Here is a 19,413-nt window from a genome sequence, read left to right on the forward strand (position 1 = left end):
TTGAGTGCTTGAAAGGCTTCTTCAGCTTCTTGATCCCACTCAAAGGAGTGCTTCTTCAGCAACCGCATGAGAGGAGCGGCAAGGACCCCATACTCCTACATGAACCGGCGGCAATAACCTGTTAGCCCAAGGAACCCCCTGAGGCCCCGTGGAGAGCTGGGTCGGGCCTAGGTGATCATGCAATCTATCTTCTTTGGGTCTATATATACCTATCTGCTAGAGATGATGTGCCCTAAGTAACTGATCTGGGTCTGCCCAAATGAACATTTTGAGGGTTTAGCGAACAATTGGTGTTGACGTAGTAGGCCCAACACACACTACAAATGTTCCAAATGGGGGGCCAACTTGGGTTGTACACAAGTATATCACCAAAGAAAGCAAGCATAAATAGGCACAGATAAGGTTTGAAAATTCCTTTAATGAGTCTCTGGAATGAGGAGGCCCAACTTGAAAATTCCATTCATGAATCACTAGGAATTCAAAATGCCCATCCGAAGTTCTGAATGCAGTTTTGTGAATGTCCTCCGAGTGGACCCAGATCTGATGGTAGCCTGACCGTAGGTCCATCTTGGAAAAGTATTTAGCTTGTCCTAACTCATCAAATAGTTCTTCAATCAGGGGTATTGGATATCTGTCCTTAACTGTGATGTGGTTCAAGGCTATGTAGTCCGCACAGAATCTTCAACTACCATCTTTCTTTCTTACCAAAATTACTGGAGACGAAAATGGGTTGCTGTTGCGCGGGATAAAACCTTTGTCTAACAGTTTTGTCACCATACGCTCCACTTCTCTCTGATAATGGGGCTAGCGATAGGGTCTCACTTTTGAAGGTAGGGCTCCGGGTTGGATGGGAATCTGGTGGGCATGGGCTCAAGGGGGTGGCAATGAAGTGGGTTCTCGGAAAATGTCGAAGTAGGTTTGTAGTGGTAGCTGGAGCTATTGGGTTTGACTTGGGGAAGGGCTAGTGTTTCCTGAGAGTGGAGAGACAATGGGCCCAGTAGGCATTGAGCCCATGCTCATCAATAAGGGAATAGAGTCATGTTGGCAGCTCTTAAGTATAATCTCCAAGCTGTCAGCGATTATGGGTTGGGTCTTAACCCCCTTTAATGTGTAGTAACTCCCCTCATAGGTGAATTGCATTGTCAAGTCAGGTCAATTACAAACCACGGGGCCCAGTAACTGTAACCATTGTATGCCGAAGACAACATCTGCCCCATGAATTCTAACGGATGTAGGTCCACCCTAAAGCTGTACCCCTGAATCTTCAATTCAACCGATTCACCTTCCTTCACAAGTGATTTGGCGGTCATTAGCCACGTCGACTACAAATGGAGAAACGGGCTTTATCATTAACCCCAGTTGTTTGGCTAATCTGGGAGTAATGAAATTCAGAGATCTCCCACTATCAATCATGATAACCACTCTCTTCCCTGATATCTGCCCCTGGACCCGCATGGTTCTTGAGGCCTGGTAACCAGCTAGGGCCTGAAGGGAGATAACACAATATTCTACCTCCGGTACCACCTCCTTCTGCTGAACCCCTAGGTCGCCGAATTGTGTTTCAAAATCATCCTCTCCTTCTACTTGTAGGAGATACACATGCTGGGCCTTGCATTTGTGACCCGGAACGAATTTTTGTCTCAATTATAGCATAAGTCTTTTTGCCTACGCGCCTGTATTTCTGTCCAGGATAATTTCTGATAAGGGATGGCCAGTGCTCCAGTTCTCTTGTTAGGTGGAACAGGTAAGGGAACCGGTTTGAGGGTAGTTGTGGTTGGGGTCGGGGTCGGAAGAAGAGGACCAGGTTTCGACTCAGTCTTGGGATAGGGACCCTTCTGGGTTGGGCCCGCTTGAGGCCCAATAGGCCTCCCCAGCTTTTTAAGTTGGTCCAGCCTCTCCTCCTGGAGCTTAGCCAATCCCACCACTGCCATCAATGTGGTCGGCTGCATGGTGTTCACTTCGATTTTGATGTCCTCCCTTAAACCACCTATAAAACATCCCACCAGAGCAGCCTCCGGCCAGCCGTGAACCCGGGTGGCCAACCGTTCAAATTCGTTCTGGTACTCCCTCACTGTTCCTATCTGTCTCATCCGGGAGTGACTCATTGAAGTTTTCATAACCAGAAGGACCGAACCTCACATGTAAGGCTTCGATCAGGTCCAACCAGGTGGTCTGTGGGTGGGTCTTACGGTACCATTGGTACCACATAATAGCCTCACCATCCATGTGTATAGCGGCAATTGAGACTCTCTGGTGTGCTGGGGTCTCGTGGAATTCAAAGTAGCGTTCGGCCCGATAGATCCAAGGAACAGGATCATCACCTGAGTAAAGAGGAAAATCAATTTTGACAGCCTTGACTAGAAACGCTCCACCCCTCCTAACGCCGCTGCTGCTAGATCCTTAAACATCTGTGGGTCTCAATGCCGAGGACATCCGTTCGAACTGACCTACCAAAGCGAAGAGGGTCTCTTTGATTTCTCTCAACTCACTGGTGGTCTACCGCACTTCTACTTAATGTGGTCGGTCCTTTCTTCTGCAGACGAAGACCTGGTGGTTGGCATCGCAGCTGGGCTCTAATACCAGTTGATAGGTCCCCACTTCCGTTCTGCTTCTGGTGACCCTCCTGAAATGGACGTGAGGTTAAAGATACAGTAGAAGAGAGAGAGAGAGAGAGAGAGAGAATCATTCATTTTGTTTTATGCATTCGTTGATAGGCCTATATAATGCATGGCCAGCTAACAACTTGTAACCAACTATGAGCGTCTTGCATGATTCTTAACAGATTATGATTGCTTTCCATTACGCGGACGTCGGGTATACACGAATTTAACGGGTGGTTCCATACGCGTGATGCGTGTAGTGTTCTGGGCTGAGACTTGGGCCTGCTGGGCCCGAGTTGCGCCATCTGGGTTGGCTTCTCTTCTGGGCGTAACATTTCCCATGTCAAGAGAGCATCCCTCCTGAGACAAGATATCCCGCGACCTACATGATAGACGTAGTTTTGCAGGGTTGTCATGAAGGAACTACCGAACTAGTCACACGCTGAACTGCTTGAGTTAGGAGAAAAAGAGGCTAAATTACTTATACCTACCATGGGTTTCAGTGACACACTTCCCTTAGGTCTATCTACTAATTTACTTGCTCGCTATAGTTTGCAGTTTCTGTCACATACACCATTGACAAATAACAAGCCCCCCATAGTCATTTGGTCAAGGGGGTATAAATTATCGGGCAAGAATTGACCAACGAGTGGTATAAGAATTGACCAAAACCTCAGCGTAGGCTTAAGTAATTTAGCCAAAAAAAAGCCCCATCGGTCGGTCACACAGATAAGATGGTTTATTCCTCATCCTAATCAGTTCAAATTACACCCTAGATAATGGCATGCTTTTCAGTTGTTAACTCCAATACTGCCCTATTGATGACACTACCATCATACATGCAACAGCAATGAATATGCATAGAATGCCCTAAGCTGTTCAACAGTGTGGCATAAAAAAACTTAACTTTTTTGTCATTTTATTCAATTTGTATTAAAATTTGCTTTATGTTACAGTGACAAATTTTCACATGAGTGATCTGTCAACTCACTATGGCTCCAATTTGCATGTATGAAGAATGAAGGCTGTACATGTACGATTAAACTAAACTGCATATCTTATTTGATCTTTATTTAGCAGAAAAGAAAACACACGCATATTCGAGCGTGTAGTAAAATACTAAAATTACAATCTAGTTAATAAATTACATCAAGTTGCAGAGTATGCACAATTAACACAGAATTGCATACAGGTGGAGAGCTCCCACAACCATGTTCCATGTGTCATGTATAGCTGCTACATGAATCCACCAATAAAATTTGTTGAATATGGCAGTTAATATCTTGGGTACCAGAACATGCCTTTAATGCCTTCAGGGTCGGGTTCGAACCCTAAATTTCTATAGAAATCCACAACTGCAATGGAGAAGGGCCAAGATGTGATCAGACTCAAGCTTTTCCATTCCAAAGATATTGGACCTAGACATGCAATGGTGGTTAGTAGACACCATAAACTTCAGCTTTATACTGTAGGATAGACCCCTTGATGACAGTCTACAATTCAGAGGAAATTTATGGTTGCAATATGATAGAGTGCAAACTTGGTCTACCAAAGCACAATTGTAAACATGGAACATATGCACTAAAATGTGCTTCAGGTCACCATCTTCTAGGCAAGAAACTGTCAAACGAGAAGGACACAAATCTTTCTTCTATTTTTTTCTTTTTCATATCAATAATCATGTACTGATTGACATACACTTGATCAATTGCTGCATAAAATTTGCCAAAAAGGGTTGGAAAGCATACCTTGACTATCAGCAAACAAAGTTATATTGCCAATATCTCTCTGCAGCAAAGCCCTAATAAGCTGCTCCACAAGGGCCCTTCCTAGACCCTGGCCCTGTAAACAATCAATATTAGTATAAGTCCAAAACTTATTCTGTTTCAACCAAATTTAATGCATCATGGACCATGTAGGCATGTAATCTTGTGAACCCTGGTAAGTAGTTACAAGGGGCATCATTGGGTAAAGGGTTAAGGACAAAAAACATCTCACCATTTTCCTAAATCTCAAACTGCACAAAAATAATAGAACAACAGGATGGATATGCAAATGGCATCCGCATTCCCACATTTTCAAGGGACACTAGAAAAGCATGAGACTAAGGCCCTGCACTTTGGGTTAGGTGGTATGCACATTGGCCTTCTGGCAGACAAAACTTTAATTATACACACCATACAATTGATACAATCAACAGGTTACATGTTAGGAACCTGCCTAACTGATGGCTCTTCGAGGGGCCAACCTCCTGAATTCTTGGGAGAGAGAGAGAGAGAGAGTGTGTGTTTAATGCTGAAAGAGTCATTCCCTTATTCTTTTTCTGCTCTACTACTTATAGTTTTACAATCTTGATTGTTACAGTTGTTACAAGTGGATGGTTAATTGTGCTGATGTGGCCTCCTCTTGTAAAACTGATTAACTGCCTTCTGTTGGTCTATTCCAGCAGTCTTGACAATCCCCCCTTTAGAGCGACCTTGTCCTCAAGGTCTAATGTAGGAAAATTTGATTGCAGATCTAAGTAGGAAAATTTGAGTCCATGTGCATGAATATGGGCTGATCTAGATCTCCTCTTTGCTTTGTTAGTGTTGCAAGACTGATGGGCCTTTGGCCCTTGCATGTTTGCCCTTGTAGATGGACTGTAGAGTTTCCTTATGTGAAGTCTATGGTGAGACGGACCCAGTCACAGACCACGGATCCTAGCTGTCTTAACCATTGAATGCCTAGGTGAAGGGATGAGAGATCCATCATATGGATGGCTGAACCCTACAGGAAGGTAGGGCGAAATTTCAAGAATTTCTCTCCCTCCCATCTGTGAATCACATTCCCTGTTTTAGAAAATCTACATTTTCAATGATCAATCTTGAACCAAGAACCAAACCAGATCTGAAACCAAAGGTAGGAGAGGGATATACCTGATACAGAGTAGCAGTAATTCCCAATGAAGGTGTTCACGCCCAAAGAAATCTCCAAAGACTGCTCCCACTGAAGATGACAGTGTAGGGTGGAGCAGAATCAGCAATGTTCTTCCCGAGAACTGAATCCTTCAGCAAGAAATCGATGGAGTCTGTGAGCGCGACTTCAGATGAGCCTTTCTCCAAAGGCTGATATCAAGAACCTTTCTTGATCGCTCCTACAGTGGAGATCGAACTGGCAATGGCGGCACCAGGAGGAGGGCACAAGAGCAAAAGATGGCGCAGTCTTATTGTAGTTGTGTTATGGACGCATTCCTCGAAAAGACATACCATCGCCGCCGGCAGCAACAGGAACCTGACCCACCGCCAGATTAGATTAGATCATCTTGCTTGTTCTTATCTTATTCTATTGTTCTTATCTTATCTTGTTAGTAAGTTATCAGATTATGATTAGTTTATCTTATTATCAGATTAGGATTAGTTTATCTTGTTATCATATTAGAATTAGTTTATCTTATTATCAGATTAGGATTAGTTTATCTTATCCTTAGCAAGATAGAATTGGAAGTCTCCCTATTCAGCAAAGAGACTCCCTAAGATTAGGACTCTTGTAATCTCATATTTAAGCAGACACCATTATTGAATGAGGATATCGAATATTCAATCAAGAAAGAGAGTAAAGGAGAGTTAGGTGATCTCTTGAACAAATCACCATTAGGGCGCCTAGATAGATCCATCAAGAGCAGGGAGGTACAAGGGAAAACAGAGGGTTTTCCCCGTGGACCGACCCGTGACGAGATCCTATTTGCAGGCCCATAACAATTTGGTATCAGAGCCGGTCATCATGGGAGATCTGCAACAACTATCATCCAGGGTCCACGAACTGGAGAATAGGCTCGTAGAAACCAACAGGGAGGTTAGTGAGGTCAAAGACGATGTCCGGGAGCTGCGACGCTTGATGGAATCGTATTTCTCTAACAGGGAGAGGAATCCAAAAGGGATTGTAACCACAAACAGCCTCCGACCAGACTTGACGGAGCCGTCCGGCGAATAGCAGTAGCAGCAGCAGACTCTTCTTGGTCCACAGCAGAAGCAACACCCTCAGCCACAGCAGCCAGACAACCAATAACAGCAACAACTGCAGCAGCAGAAGCAACAACATGATCAACAACAACAACAGCAGCTTCTCCGAGCAGCTATTACTAGTCCTAGTATAGTTGCCCCGAAACTGGCCCCTAAGTCCTATGGGCCCTTCAAGGTTCTACGACGGATTGGCAGTGTGGCCTACCAGCTGGAACTGCCAGAGACCAATCGAATTCATGATGTCCTCCACATCGCCTTGCTGAAACCATTTACGGGTGTTCCTCCGGACCAAGTCCCCTCCCTGCCACCCCTGCAAGATGGCAAACTAATTCCCCAACCTAAAGTTGTCATCCGCTCTCATTTCAATCAAGGAGTTCTTGAAGTCTTGGTGAAATGGTGTAGCTTACCATCGGCCGAAGCCACATGGATCCCATTGACAGAGTTCCAAGCCACATATCCGGAGTTCGAGCTTGAGGACAAACTCGTAGTCCAAGAGGGGAGTAATGTTATGGACGCATTCATCGGAAAGACGTACCATCGCCGCCGGCAACAACAAGAACCTGACCCAACGCCATATTAGATTAGATCATCTTGCTTGTTCTTATCTTATTCTATTGTTCTTATCTTATCTTGTTAGTAAGTTATCAGATTAGGATTAGTTTATCTTATTATCATATTAGGATTAGTTTATCTTGTTATCAGGTTAGGATTAGTTTATCTTATTATCAGATTAGGATTAGTTTATCTTATCCTTAGCAAGATAGAATTGGAAGTCCCCCTATTCAGCAAGGAGACTCCCTAAGATTAGGACTTTTGTAATCTCCTATTTAAGGAGGCACCATTATTGAATGAGGATATCGAATATTCAGTCAAGAAAGAGAGTAAAGGAGAGTTAGGTGATCTCTTGAACAAATCACCATTAGGGCGCCTAGATAGGTCCATCAAGAGTAGGGAGGAACAAGGGAAAACAGAGGGTTTTCCCCGTGGACCGACCCGTGACGAGATCCTATTCTCAGGCCCATAACAAGTTGTCTTCTCTCTTTCTGTGATCTGAAATCTGATCTGATGTTGTTTTGAATGGTTCGCCCCCTCCTCCTTTTTATAGCCTTAAAGAGAGCTCCCCTCATTAGGAGTTTCCTAATCCAAAATATGTATTTGGATCAGAAGTTCTCTTTAAGAGATAAGGATAAGCCCTTATCTTATCTGCAGATTAGATCAACCCTCCTAATCTCATTAGGAACTTTCCAAATCCAAATCTCTATTTGGATCTAGACTCTCTGAGTGGATAAGAACAACTCCCTATCCTATCTGCTGATTCAAATCCCAGATCCGCCCCCTTCTTTAACTAATCAAATTATACCAGTTCAAAATGGGCTTTAGGCCCAATAAGTCTATGTGCTCATTAACCTTCCAAATTGTTGCCCAGTTGGGCTTCCTTGTATGGCGTGGGACCCAAACATTGATCTACACATCAGCCACATGGGTTCAGTCTAGCCTCTGTTACAAGACCTAGTCGAAATCACTATTATGGGCAATGAACCCCTGAGCCCATCACCATGGGCTCTTAATGGGCCCAACACTTACACTAAGTGATCCCTGGGCCAAGCCTCCTTATAAAAACCCAGGGACTATGGGCAGATGCAAGATTAGCCCATCAGGTATTACCCTCAATGGTCTTACACTTAACCTCTCAGCCCATAATGATCAAACACTGCCCGACAAAAGGACCTCTCCCTCGGCTGCAAAGAATAGTGTTGCACTCTCTACTCACATGGATCATCGGAATTAAAACATTTTGCAAACATTTTGAAACCATAATATATATATATATATATATATATATATATATATATATATATATATGTGTGTGTGTGTGTGTGTGTGTGTGAGTGTGTGTGTATATCCATATATAAATATATTTTGCAAAACAAATTTCAACGATTGAAATTGGTTGTCGGCAGTCTTGGTTTCCATCAAAGAGAGTGCATCCCCGATCATTACCTTTGTCCGACAAAGGGGCTAATCCTGTCACTATGATCACCCACTCAGATGAATTCTCAGACCGTCCCAACATACCCGGGTTTTGACCCCCTCTAAGGATCTCACTGATTGGCATATCAAAGACAGCCCAATCCGACACCTAATGCAGTATCATAATCGAGTCTAGGAGTCAGGTGTAACTTTCCAGTTTTGCCCATCAATCTCCAAGGTCCAGGGCAATACTGGAATTTAGGTCCGGTTCAGGGTTTTAAGATAACCCACACTGCATGTACCTCAGGTCTCACCCTGGCAACTGAGACAAACCACCCCAATCAACTTGGCAGCATATCAATATCAGCCTTGGCAGGATAAATCTCCCCAAACTTACCAACGGCTGTGAACATTCTAAACTAACACGAGTCTCATATGTGTCCAATTTAAGGGTACTACACAGAAACATACCACAATAACATGAATCAAATATGTACTTTATTCATTTACATTAAATGTCATAAGGTACATCATTCTAATTGGAGCTAAGGGCATACACTATCTAACACTAGGACCACGTCAGCTCCACTAAGATGGAGAGGATATATGTCCACCGCAAACTAATGACCCTGAATCATTAGTAGACCTGTTCATGGGTCGGGCCGGGCTCGGGCCCGGCTTTTACTCTTCATTAATGAAAATTTGTTAGGCCCGAGCCCGAGCCTGAGCCCGACCAACGGGCCTACAACTTGGGCCCGAGCCCAGCCCTAATAAAAAGCCCGAAGCCCGATTGTGTTCGCCGGAACTAAGTTCGTGGTGACTATGGTTGTGGGCTGCGACCTGCGATTTTAAGTTTAACAGTGATCAGTTCGCGTCTGAGAAAAAGAGAGAGAGAGAGAGAGAGAGAAAGAGAGAACTCACTGCCGTAGCCGGTGCATATATTCACCGCCTCACCGTCGCCGGTGTCTTAGATTTGAAAGAGAAGTGAGATTTGAGAAGAGGAACGAGAGAGTCAGAGAGAGAAAGAAAGAGAGAGAAAGAGAGAGAGAGAGGAGAGGACTCACCGCTGGAGTTGTTGCGCTGGTGAACGTTCGCCACCTCGCCGGTTGTGTGGCTGCCTGAGAGTGTGAGGATGAGAACTGTGGAGGATGTGGAGATTAGAGAAGAATGGTTCGGCTGGAAAAAGAAAGGAAAGAGGCAAAGAGGTTAGAAAAAGAGGGGGTCTTTGACTAGGGTTTTTAGGTTTAGTTATAGGTCGAGCCGGGCTGTTTTGGCAAATCCCGAGCCCGGCTTAATTTTATTGCGGGCCAGGCTTTTTGGCCCGAGGTTAAGCTCATGGGCCCATATGCGTGTTCAAGCCCGTCCGGGGGTCGGGTCGGGCCGTCGGGCCACCCGACCCATGAATAGGTCTAATCATTAGTGGTAGGCCCATGCAAATGCTATTACAAGAGAGGTTGTTACCGTTGGCCACATGAACCGTAAAGGTCGTTGTTGGTTGAACCGCAAGTCCCATTTTATCCACCAAGACTTGAGTTGTGAAGTTAAGGGAGTTGCCACTGTCTATGAGGATTGACACTTGGCATCCTAGAATTAGCCCTGCAACTCTCATTGTTTGAGGAGACGCAAGTCCCGTAAGGGCTTGTAAGGATATTCCAGGCGTGCCATTGGACTGTATTTTCCACCCTGTGTTAGATTCTCCGCAACCCGTGATATCGTCTTCGTCTTCGGCATCTGTTTGGAGGAGAAGCGCTTGTTGTTTCTTGCAGCGATGGCCCGACTCAAATTCCTCTTCGCAGTTGTAACAAAGACCTTTGTCTTTGTGGGCTTGAATCTTTGCCCATGTCAGCTGTTTGAAAGGAACTAGTGGGCCTGGGCCCAATACTCTTGCTCCCTTCTTGCTTTTGGATCCCATGGTCGCTGCACCTTTCTTTGCGCGACTGAACTTGTCCTCATACAGTCTTGCTAGTGTTGCTCCATTAATGACCGAAGTGGGCTGCATCGCTTTCACTTCCAGTCGTAGTTCTTCTTTTAGGCCGCCGACGAAGCTTCCCACCAATGCCTTCTTCGTCCACCCTTGGACTCTCACGGCTAGCCTTTCGAACTCCATCTGGTATTCTTTTACTGATCCCACCTGCCGCAGCTTTGCCAAATTTTCATTAAGATCTTCGAACCCAGATGATCCAAAACGGACAATCATGGCGTCCGTGAAGTCTGCCCAGGTTTGACAAGGGTGCCCCCTTCTGTACCATTGAAAACAAAGGATAGATTCCCCTTCAAGATGCACAGAAGCCAGCTACCCTTTCTTGCCCCGGTGTTTCATGGTAACCGAAATACCTTTTGGCTCTGAGAATAAGGAGTTGGGTCGCTGCCTGAGAAGATGGGGAAGTCGATTTTGGCTATTCTTGTTGTCGCCCCTGTTCTGCGGCTGTTTTCATTGTTGCGCTCTTCTTGTCTTCCTCTATCAGTGTTCGTTGCCCCCTACTCCAGTCGAAGGAGTGCAGTGAAGCCTTCCTTCATTTATTTGAGATTTGAAGACATTCGATGGATCTCTACCTCCATCTGATCCATTCGGGTGTCTACTGACGTGTTTCTTGTATTGGTCATGCTGGCTCTGATACCAAATTGTTAGGAACCTACCTAACTTAGGGCTCTTCGAGGGGCCAACCTCCTGAATTCTTGGAAGGAGAGAGAGAGTGTGTGTTTAATGCTGAAAGAGTCATTCCCTTATACCTTTTCTGCTCTACTACTTATAGTTTTACAATCCTGATTGTTACAGTTGTTACAAGTGGATAGCAGTTGTTACAAGTGGATGGTTAGTTGTGCTGATGTGGCCTCCTCTTGTAAAACTGATTAACTGCCTTCTGTTCCTCTTGTAAAACTGATTAACTGCCTTCTGTTGGTCTGTTCCAGCAGTCTTGACATTACACATCTCATCTACCAGGTGTCAGGTGTGTTGCATTACAAGAGCTGGACAAGCATGTGAATATGGTATGAAGAGGCATGAAGAGGGGTGTCATTCCTACTCATGCAAGTAAGATTAGCATTCCTTCGAGTAGTAATTCTTTTTGGAGGGTTCTGTGGATTTTTTTTTTTTTTTTGATAGATGAGGAACAATTTATTAATATCATATCATAATATAATACAAAGAGACAACCCTAGAAAAGGTGTGAGATGCAGCCTCAGATTCAAGCAGATTCCAATTGATCTCAGAAGTCGGAACAAATACTACTTATCATAATATAATCCAAAGAGTCATCCCTAGAAAGGGTGTGAGATGCAGCCTTGCTTATGCACCCCTTGCTTAACTAAATAGTCAGCTATCCCATTAGCTGGCCTCCTTTGCCACTGAATCCTTATAGTCATATTGGCAGTTAGCCAATTGAATTTTTTAACAGCTTCCCTGTAGGTCCAAATAATAGCGTCTCAATTTGTCATCCTGCCAACTACCACCTTGGAGTCTCCTACTATCAATCTGTCCACTTTCATCTCTCTACATGGTGGCGATTTGACCGAAGTATTTGCCAAGTGTGGAAACTGTTCCTGAGAACTTAAAGGAATTTTTTCATGTTTCCAAGGCAGAAACAAGTAAGTTAGCTTTCAAAAGCTGCAAGGAGGGAGTGGCAATGTTACTAAGACCAGCAGGGGTGATAGTCCAGATTAAGAGAATCGGGATTCAGAAAGGGAAGACAAGTAGGGAATCAAGGGGAAGCCAGGAGGTGAGTTTTAGTTCAAATATGGAGGCAGGGGTCACGCATGGTCCTTCCAGGGTGTCAGAACTGGGAAGATTGTTAGAATGGGAGGTGGAAGATGGTGGCAGAGATGGTTTCAGAAGGTGGCCAGGGAAGGAAGTGACGGTGGTGAGTTCGCCAAAGTCCTCGTCAAGCCAACTTGGTTGCGACGAGTGACTGCAGACCCAGCAGAAAGCCCAGCTAGTTGAAATCACAACCATCCACAAAGGTGCGCAGAGGCACATTTCAGGGTATGCGCCTCACCTAGGTCCTAGGTGCAGCCCTTTCAAAATGCGCACGTCTGGTGCGCCGCCTGATGCGCCTTGCGCCTCAGCCCAGGTGTGCACCTTTTAAAAATTTGACGCTTTTTTGCTTTTTTTGAACATAACGCCTTTTGAAAATCCGAGAACCCCCAATTTGCTAATGTTGTTCATTCATTCATCTTAATAAAATGTCTTCTTAAAAAGCAATTCAAACTATAAAATCATTATTTTTTGTGTGAAAACTAAGAATTGAAGACCTAATGTGGACTTGTTTGGGCTTGCCTCGAGGGGTGTGGCACAAAGGTGGCTCGTAGAATCAGGAATGTAATATGTTTTACATTACATTAGCTATTTGAAGTAATGCAATTGAGTGAAGAAAGAGATTAGGTTTTACATGCTTGAAAATGCTTTATATGTTTGATTTCATTTTTAAATTCTCATTTGAATATGCTTTACATCTTATGTTTATGTTTTTTAATTTTAGATAATAGGCTTTTTTAAAACATTATTTTAAAATTTAAGTTTATATTTTTATTAATATTATGTTTAATATTTTTATTTTTTGGCATTTTTTTGAATTTTCTAACATTTTTTTTATTTTTTAGCATTTTTTTGTATTTTTGCGCCTTGCTTCAAAAAGGTGTGCACCTCGCCTTATGCCTTGTACCTTAGGTGCAAATTGACCCCTGCACTTTTTTTGCGCCTTGCGCTTTTAAAACACTGCACGTGCCCATAAACATGGTTTAAAATGTCCCTAATTTCCCTAATATTTCCACGACATATTTCCATTTCCATGGGTGGCAACACGAAATTTTACCAAAATCGACATTTCCCCAATGAACACTACCAACACTATGTGGAGTACAACAAATAGTTTCCACAACATATTTCCATTTCCACTTCCATGGGTAGTGACATGAAACTTTACTGGAATCAACATATTTCCCAGTGAACACTACCAATACTATGTGGAGTCCAAGAGATAGTATTATAACATAAGTTGGTACAATATTGAAAATATGTTAAGTAACAATTTTATTGTCCACCTAACTTACATGATTACCACATTGAGCTAGCTCAATATTCATTTCAAACATGAAGTTAAATATTAGTTTTTTGTTTGTGTAATAGATTATTTGGTTGATCTATTACAATCATTTACATTTTCTATGAGTTAAAATTTTGCTTTAACTCATTTTATCATGAAGCTCTGAATCTTAAAGTTTACAGGGCAACTTCAAAACGTATTCTTTTGTCTATAACCTTAGTTACTTAGCTTTGTTTAATGATTTACAACAAGATAATAATTTAAAAAGGTGTTCCTATGCTTCTTTTATCATTTCATAAAATATCTTTCTATATGTTGCATATTTTAAAATGTTTCCACCATGTCTATAACTTTTACAATATTTCATGCTATATTTCCGACATTTCCGACATGTTTCTTATATTTGGATGACCGATATTTCCACCGACATCGACATTTTAAACCTTGCCCATAAAAGATATAATTGCAGACCCATTAACAAAACCCATTGTGTTTTCAGATTATGTGAGGCACATAGAATCAATGGGTTTGGTTGGAAAATATTCATCTCAGATCTAACTGGCCATGTGCGAGATGTTGGAAGAGTGGCCATAGGCCCTCATTTGTGGATCCTCACATGTTGGAAAATCCAGTGGCCATGTGATAAACCACATGGTGATGGAAGGCAGGTCATCTATATGCTACACCCTTGCACACAACCATGTCATTCTTATTCTTATAAAATCTTTTTTGGCATAGAGAGACCATTGTTGAAACTCACTAGAGCCATTTCTAGCTCTTACCGGGTCAATGGTAGACCATTTGGCCTTAGTGTAGTCTGGATGATCAAGTGATAAGATCCTTCATCAATGAGACACTTGTCTCAATCCAGAGGGGCTTGACTCAGCCAACCAAATGGTTCTCTTGCAACGTTCATGTTAGCATTAAATGCATAAGAGAACTTTAGAGGCTGAATGTGTTATAAATAGATACTTAGCTTGTTTTCTAAGCACAAGAAAAGAGCTGCCATAAGGAACTGCAAAAGCCTCCAAGTCTAAGCCCAATTTGGATTAGCTAGTCCCTTGTTGTGTCTTGTTCCAAGGGCCCGTGTCTCAGATCTTCTTCTTCACTTTGTTTTGCTGGTCAAGGATTAGAATTTAGCAAGGGGTGTTCGTCACTCAGGTGGTGTGCAATCCTGCAATTCAGAGAAATAAAAATTTGTGGGAGGTGGAGGAGCTTGGTTCTCTGTTCTTGAGGTCGAAAGAGTTTCATTTGGTCCCTGTGGATAGTGATAAAAGAGTATGGTTAGCTGATAATTTGGGTTGCTTCCCTTCCAAGCTCATGTTATAGGATGCCCCCAGAATTGCTAAATGAGGGTATTCATTAGGCTTAGATTTGGAAAGCCCAGGCACCACCTAAGGTGGCATTCTTTCTATGGATAGCTGCTAGAGACAAGGCTCTCACCATGGACTACCTACTGAACAGAGGATTTCTACCAAAAGAAAAAAAGAACAGAGGATTGCCCATTGAGGATGTTTGCAGACTGCAATTCAAGCACAGAATCTGGTCCCCACTTTTTTATCCATTGCACTTTTCACTCACACAATCTGGGTTCATGTCCTTAAACTCTTCAACACAAGCTGGGTGACACCCCCTGATCTGGCCTCTTTACTTGATCCTTGGACCAAGCCAGGTATTCTACCAAAGAGAAAATCCTTTGGAAATTGCTCCCTTTGGCCCTTTGCTGGGAAGTGTGGAAGGAGAGAAACAGTAGATTTTTTGAAGACAAGGCTGCACCTATTGAAGCAGTAATGAGCAAAATTGAATGGTTATTGGTTCAGTGAGTGCAGGTATTAAAAGCTTTAAGTACATATTATCAAAAAAAAAAAAAAAAACTTTAAGTTCAGCATGGAAATTGCTCCCTTTGGCCCTTTGCTGGGAAGTGTGGAAGGAGAGAAACAGTAGATTTTTTGAAGACAAGGCTGCACCTATTGAAGCAGTAATGAGCAAAATTGAATGGTTATTGGTTCAGTGAGTGCAGGTATTAAAAGCTTTAAGAAAATACATATTATCAAAAAAAAAAAAAAACTTTAAGTTCAGCATGGATAGAATCCCACATACTAGCTGGGCCTGAAATAAACAATAATATGTCCTGTATTTCTATAAACATCCCCTATTCCTGAAAACCCTGGGTTTCCAAGGCTGCTTCCATCAAAGTTTAGTTTTATGAACCCTTCTTCTGGAACTGCCCAAGGGGTTCTGTGGATTTCACAAGTGCCTCTGAACGTATTTTTAAACTTGGACCAAGTTTAAAAAGAAAATCCTGAACTAAAACTAAATCAGGAAAAAGACTTTCTCAGGCCAGAAGAATAAATAATTTCCTTGAACTTGAACTTAGTCAACTAGCAATCAGACCAAAATGAATGAGTTCACAAATATTGAAAGAAGACAAGCTGATCAAATGATTGTCTAACACTCTAACTACCAAAATATCCCCTCCACTGCCTCTTTGTATATGGAAGTATGGTACATTATCTTAAGCAGACCAATCACCAAGGTTTAAAAAACCGACCCGGAACCAGAACTGTTCTGGTCACCAGTTTCCGGATCGATGGTTTGACCATCCAGTTCAAATGGACAACCCGTTCCAATGAAAAATAAAAAAAATAAAAAATAATGAAAATAAAAATTGACCAAAATCCATTGAACGGGTTTGGCCAGGTCACTGACCAATTCAATGGTTTTTGGCCAGGGACCGGGTTTGGGGTAAAACAGAACCCGTTGCTTGGACGGTTCCCAGGCCGAATGGTCCAACCATCTGGGTCAATGACAGTTCGAAAACATTGCCAATCACTGTCTTTTATTATAATTGAGGAATATAAATAGATTGAATATCCAGGATTTAGTCACCTAAAAATGCTAATTCTGAATGGGGTTCCCGTGTCAGATGTTACATTATCATCTAAGCCTTCTCCCCAACTATATGGGGTCAGCCACATGAATCCTGTTTTGCCATTCCTTTTGGTCTGCCCCTAGCCCCTTCAACTTGCAAAAGATCACTTCTTATAGGTGCTGTAGAGGGTAATATATGTGATCTAACAATCTTAGTCTTCTTTCTCTCATTTTATCACCCATTGGAGCTACTCCTAGACATGGTTTAAAGTATTGATGCACCCAAATGTATAGGCAGGGGCATATGGGTGCTTTAAACCATGCACCTTTTATTTTATTAGTTTTTTTTTTCAAATTTTCATTTTATAAATATTTTTATATTATTTAATAAATAAAATAAATGGGTTCCTGAAAACACATTTAAACAGGTGTATCAAAACCCTGCCGATACAATATGATACTCCTGATACGGGGCGTATTGTATTGATACCTTGGACCTTGCTCCTAGGTTCTCCTTTGGATGGCTTCAATTTTGGCCCTATCCTTTCTAGTTTTTCAACTCATCCATCCCAGCATATGCATTTCTGCCACTCATTATTTGGACATGTTTTGTTGACTGCCCAATACTCTTTAAAGTATTGCTGGCCTTACAAGTGTTTTATAGAAATTTCCTTTTAACCTAAGTGGTATTCACCATCACATAAAACTCTGGATGTGCTCCTTCATTTTGCCCATCATGCTCCAATTCTATAGGCAATATCCTACTCAATCTCTCCTTTGTTATGAATTATCAAACTAAGGTAACAAAAGAGGTCACATTGGCTTATCTCTTGTTCTCCAATCCCAAGCGTACTCTGATTTGCTCTCCTATTATTATTAAAATTACATAGCATATATCTATTTCAGTCCTACTCATTTTAAAAAACTCTTGTTTCTATGACATTTTTCCGTAAACTTGGTTTTGCATTTAATCCTTCATTAGTTTCATCAATTAATACAATGTCATTAGCAAATAATAAGTACCATGGGACCTCCTAAATATGTTTAGTCAAATCATCTATAATTATTACAAATAAATAAAGATCGAGTGCTGAAACCCATCATCCTCTCCGACAAGTGTTCTAAGCATACACATTCTTAAGTGGGTCCAAGTGCTATTTGGAACTCCATTCTTTTCCAAAACCCACCACACTATCTCTCTAGAGACTATCATATGCTTTCTCTAGATCAATGAACACCATATGAAGATCTCTCTTCCTCTCTCTAAACTTTTCTATCTATTGTCCTGAGAAAAAAAAAAACCATGAATGAACTCTCTAGCATAAACCCAAATCAGTTTTCAATTATACTTGTTTCATGCCAGAAATTGGGAGGTGGACTAGAATTGAGTTGGTATTGATCCTGCATCATGTAGTGCCTTTAATTTCATTTGATAGTAAATAAAGTTCTATATTGTATATTTTACATGCTAGGTGCCATATGTCTGGAATATCAGACTTTGTTGCATGCAAGACTCATGCACATTTCCAACACCAATAGGTTTGTCTTTCAAGTTAGATCCACCATACCTGATAGCAAGGATCAACAAGAACATCCCAAATTGTAGCATTGAACGCATGATCTGATGTAGCACGTGCCATGCCAATAAGCTCCTTTTGATCATTCCCCTCTGCCAAATAACTTCTCCAAGTTCATCATTTATTTAAATAGAGCTCAGCTGCAAATTATTATAGAAATGTAAACAAGTATAGTTATTAGCTCAAAAAAACTGATCACAGCAGAACTATGAGCACTTTAGATACCACTGGATTTACCAAATACCTGCCCCCGGCAATTTCCTTATGGAATGTAAAGTGGCTACCATGTAGCTATTTTTCAAAGCAGCAGCTACTTTTGACAGTGGCCTCCGAGGCCAGCCTACCTAATAAACCCATGACATAGAGCCTATTAGCAATTCAAATCGAATAAGAAAATGCCTATTTTGTTAGTGCAAAACTAAAGTACCAAAATCAACAGCTCTAATAACAAACATGTAGATATACTCTAGTGATTCAAGTTTTTCTATTGGTTTACTCTATGGATTATTAGGCTCCTACACTTTTTTTTACAAAGGTAGCATATGAATTGTACACAGGATCTGATATAAACAGATTGCATTGTAAGAATATAAATATAACTAAAAAAATCAAATGCATCTGTTAAAATCTGCAACTTAAACATATAAATACTGCTACTATCTAAGAATGAGAAGTCACCTTGTCACACAAGGCTTGTAGCTCATAGACATCAACATCCCCACCTGAAGAAAAAAGTATTTGTTCAATTGTTCCATCTGGTTGAGTCTTCTCAACAAGAACAATCTCCTGAGGCAATGGTTCTTCCTCTTCTGGTAAAGTTGAGGGTGGTTCAACAACTTGTGTCATGTTGTTCTTCAAAAAGCTGCAAAATCATCATGGCACTATTAACTTACATGTGAGCAATACATGGTAACATTTCTTGGCAGAAAAAGAGAAAAAAAAAAGAATTTTATGAAGCATTGAGTTATAGTTTTGAGGTAAGCACCATTCAAGACAATTCAGCAAGATCGGAGAAAATGCAGGTATCTCAAAATGTCTTGAAGAAGTTAGGGGGGAAGAGAGAGAATGTGGACTCTATATAATGTGTATGGTTAGACCATCAAAAAATGAACAAATAATGTATATGGACAGACCATAAAAAAAAAATATGTGAATGGTCCAGATGAAGCAGGGGAAAGGGGTTAGCTTTGGAGGGAATTGGAGGAAGTATGCCAAATATAGAATGGGCCACCGTGCATTGTTGAGGATTTTAATATAGTTAGAATAATGGGTAAGGTGCATTGTTTTCTTTCTCTTGTTTTGTTTTTGTTGGACATACTTCACTCATTAATTTATGGATTTTTTATATAATATTTGT

At 41.7% G+C, this 19,413-nt stretch overlaps 1 protein-coding gene across 5 annotated transcripts in view; it reads right to left on the bottom strand.

Moving 5' to 3' along the window:
* Nucleotides 1-3,637: 3,637 nt before the first annotated feature.
* Nucleotides 3,638-19,413, bottom strand: part of NSI (nuclear shuttle interacting) — a 19,775-nt gene continuing 3,999 nt past the window's right edge. For 2 of the 5 annotated variants that reach the window (XM_088972885.1, XM_088972887.1), the window contains exons 4-8: nucleotides 18,735-18,918; nucleotides 18,301-18,400; nucleotides 18,048-18,148; nucleotides 4,349-4,442; nucleotides 3,638-3,955 (exon numbers count right to left, since the gene is read on the bottom strand). In XM_088972885.1, coding sequence (XP_088829011.1) covers nucleotides 3,876-3,955; nucleotides 4,349-4,442; nucleotides 18,048-18,148; nucleotides 18,301-18,400; nucleotides 18,735-18,918 — 559 coding nt within the window. In that variant the 3' untranslated portion in view covers nucleotides 3,638-3,875. Of the gene's footprint in view, nucleotides 4,019-4,348; nucleotides 4,443-5,515; nucleotides 5,871-18,047; nucleotides 18,149-18,300; nucleotides 18,401-18,734; nucleotides 18,919-19,413 lie in introns of all 5 variants that reach the window. The other 3 variants (XM_088972884.1, XM_088972886.1, XR_016107934.1) reach the window with 2 other exon arrangements.

This window comes from Nelumbo lutea, chromosome 2 (assembly GCF_056320005.1).
Source record: "Nelumbo lutea isolate HS-2025 chromosome 2, American lotus-T2T, whole genome shotgun sequence".
Taxonomy (NCBI): Eukaryota; Viridiplantae; Streptophyta; class Magnoliopsida; order Proteales; family Nelumbonaceae; genus Nelumbo; species Nelumbo lutea.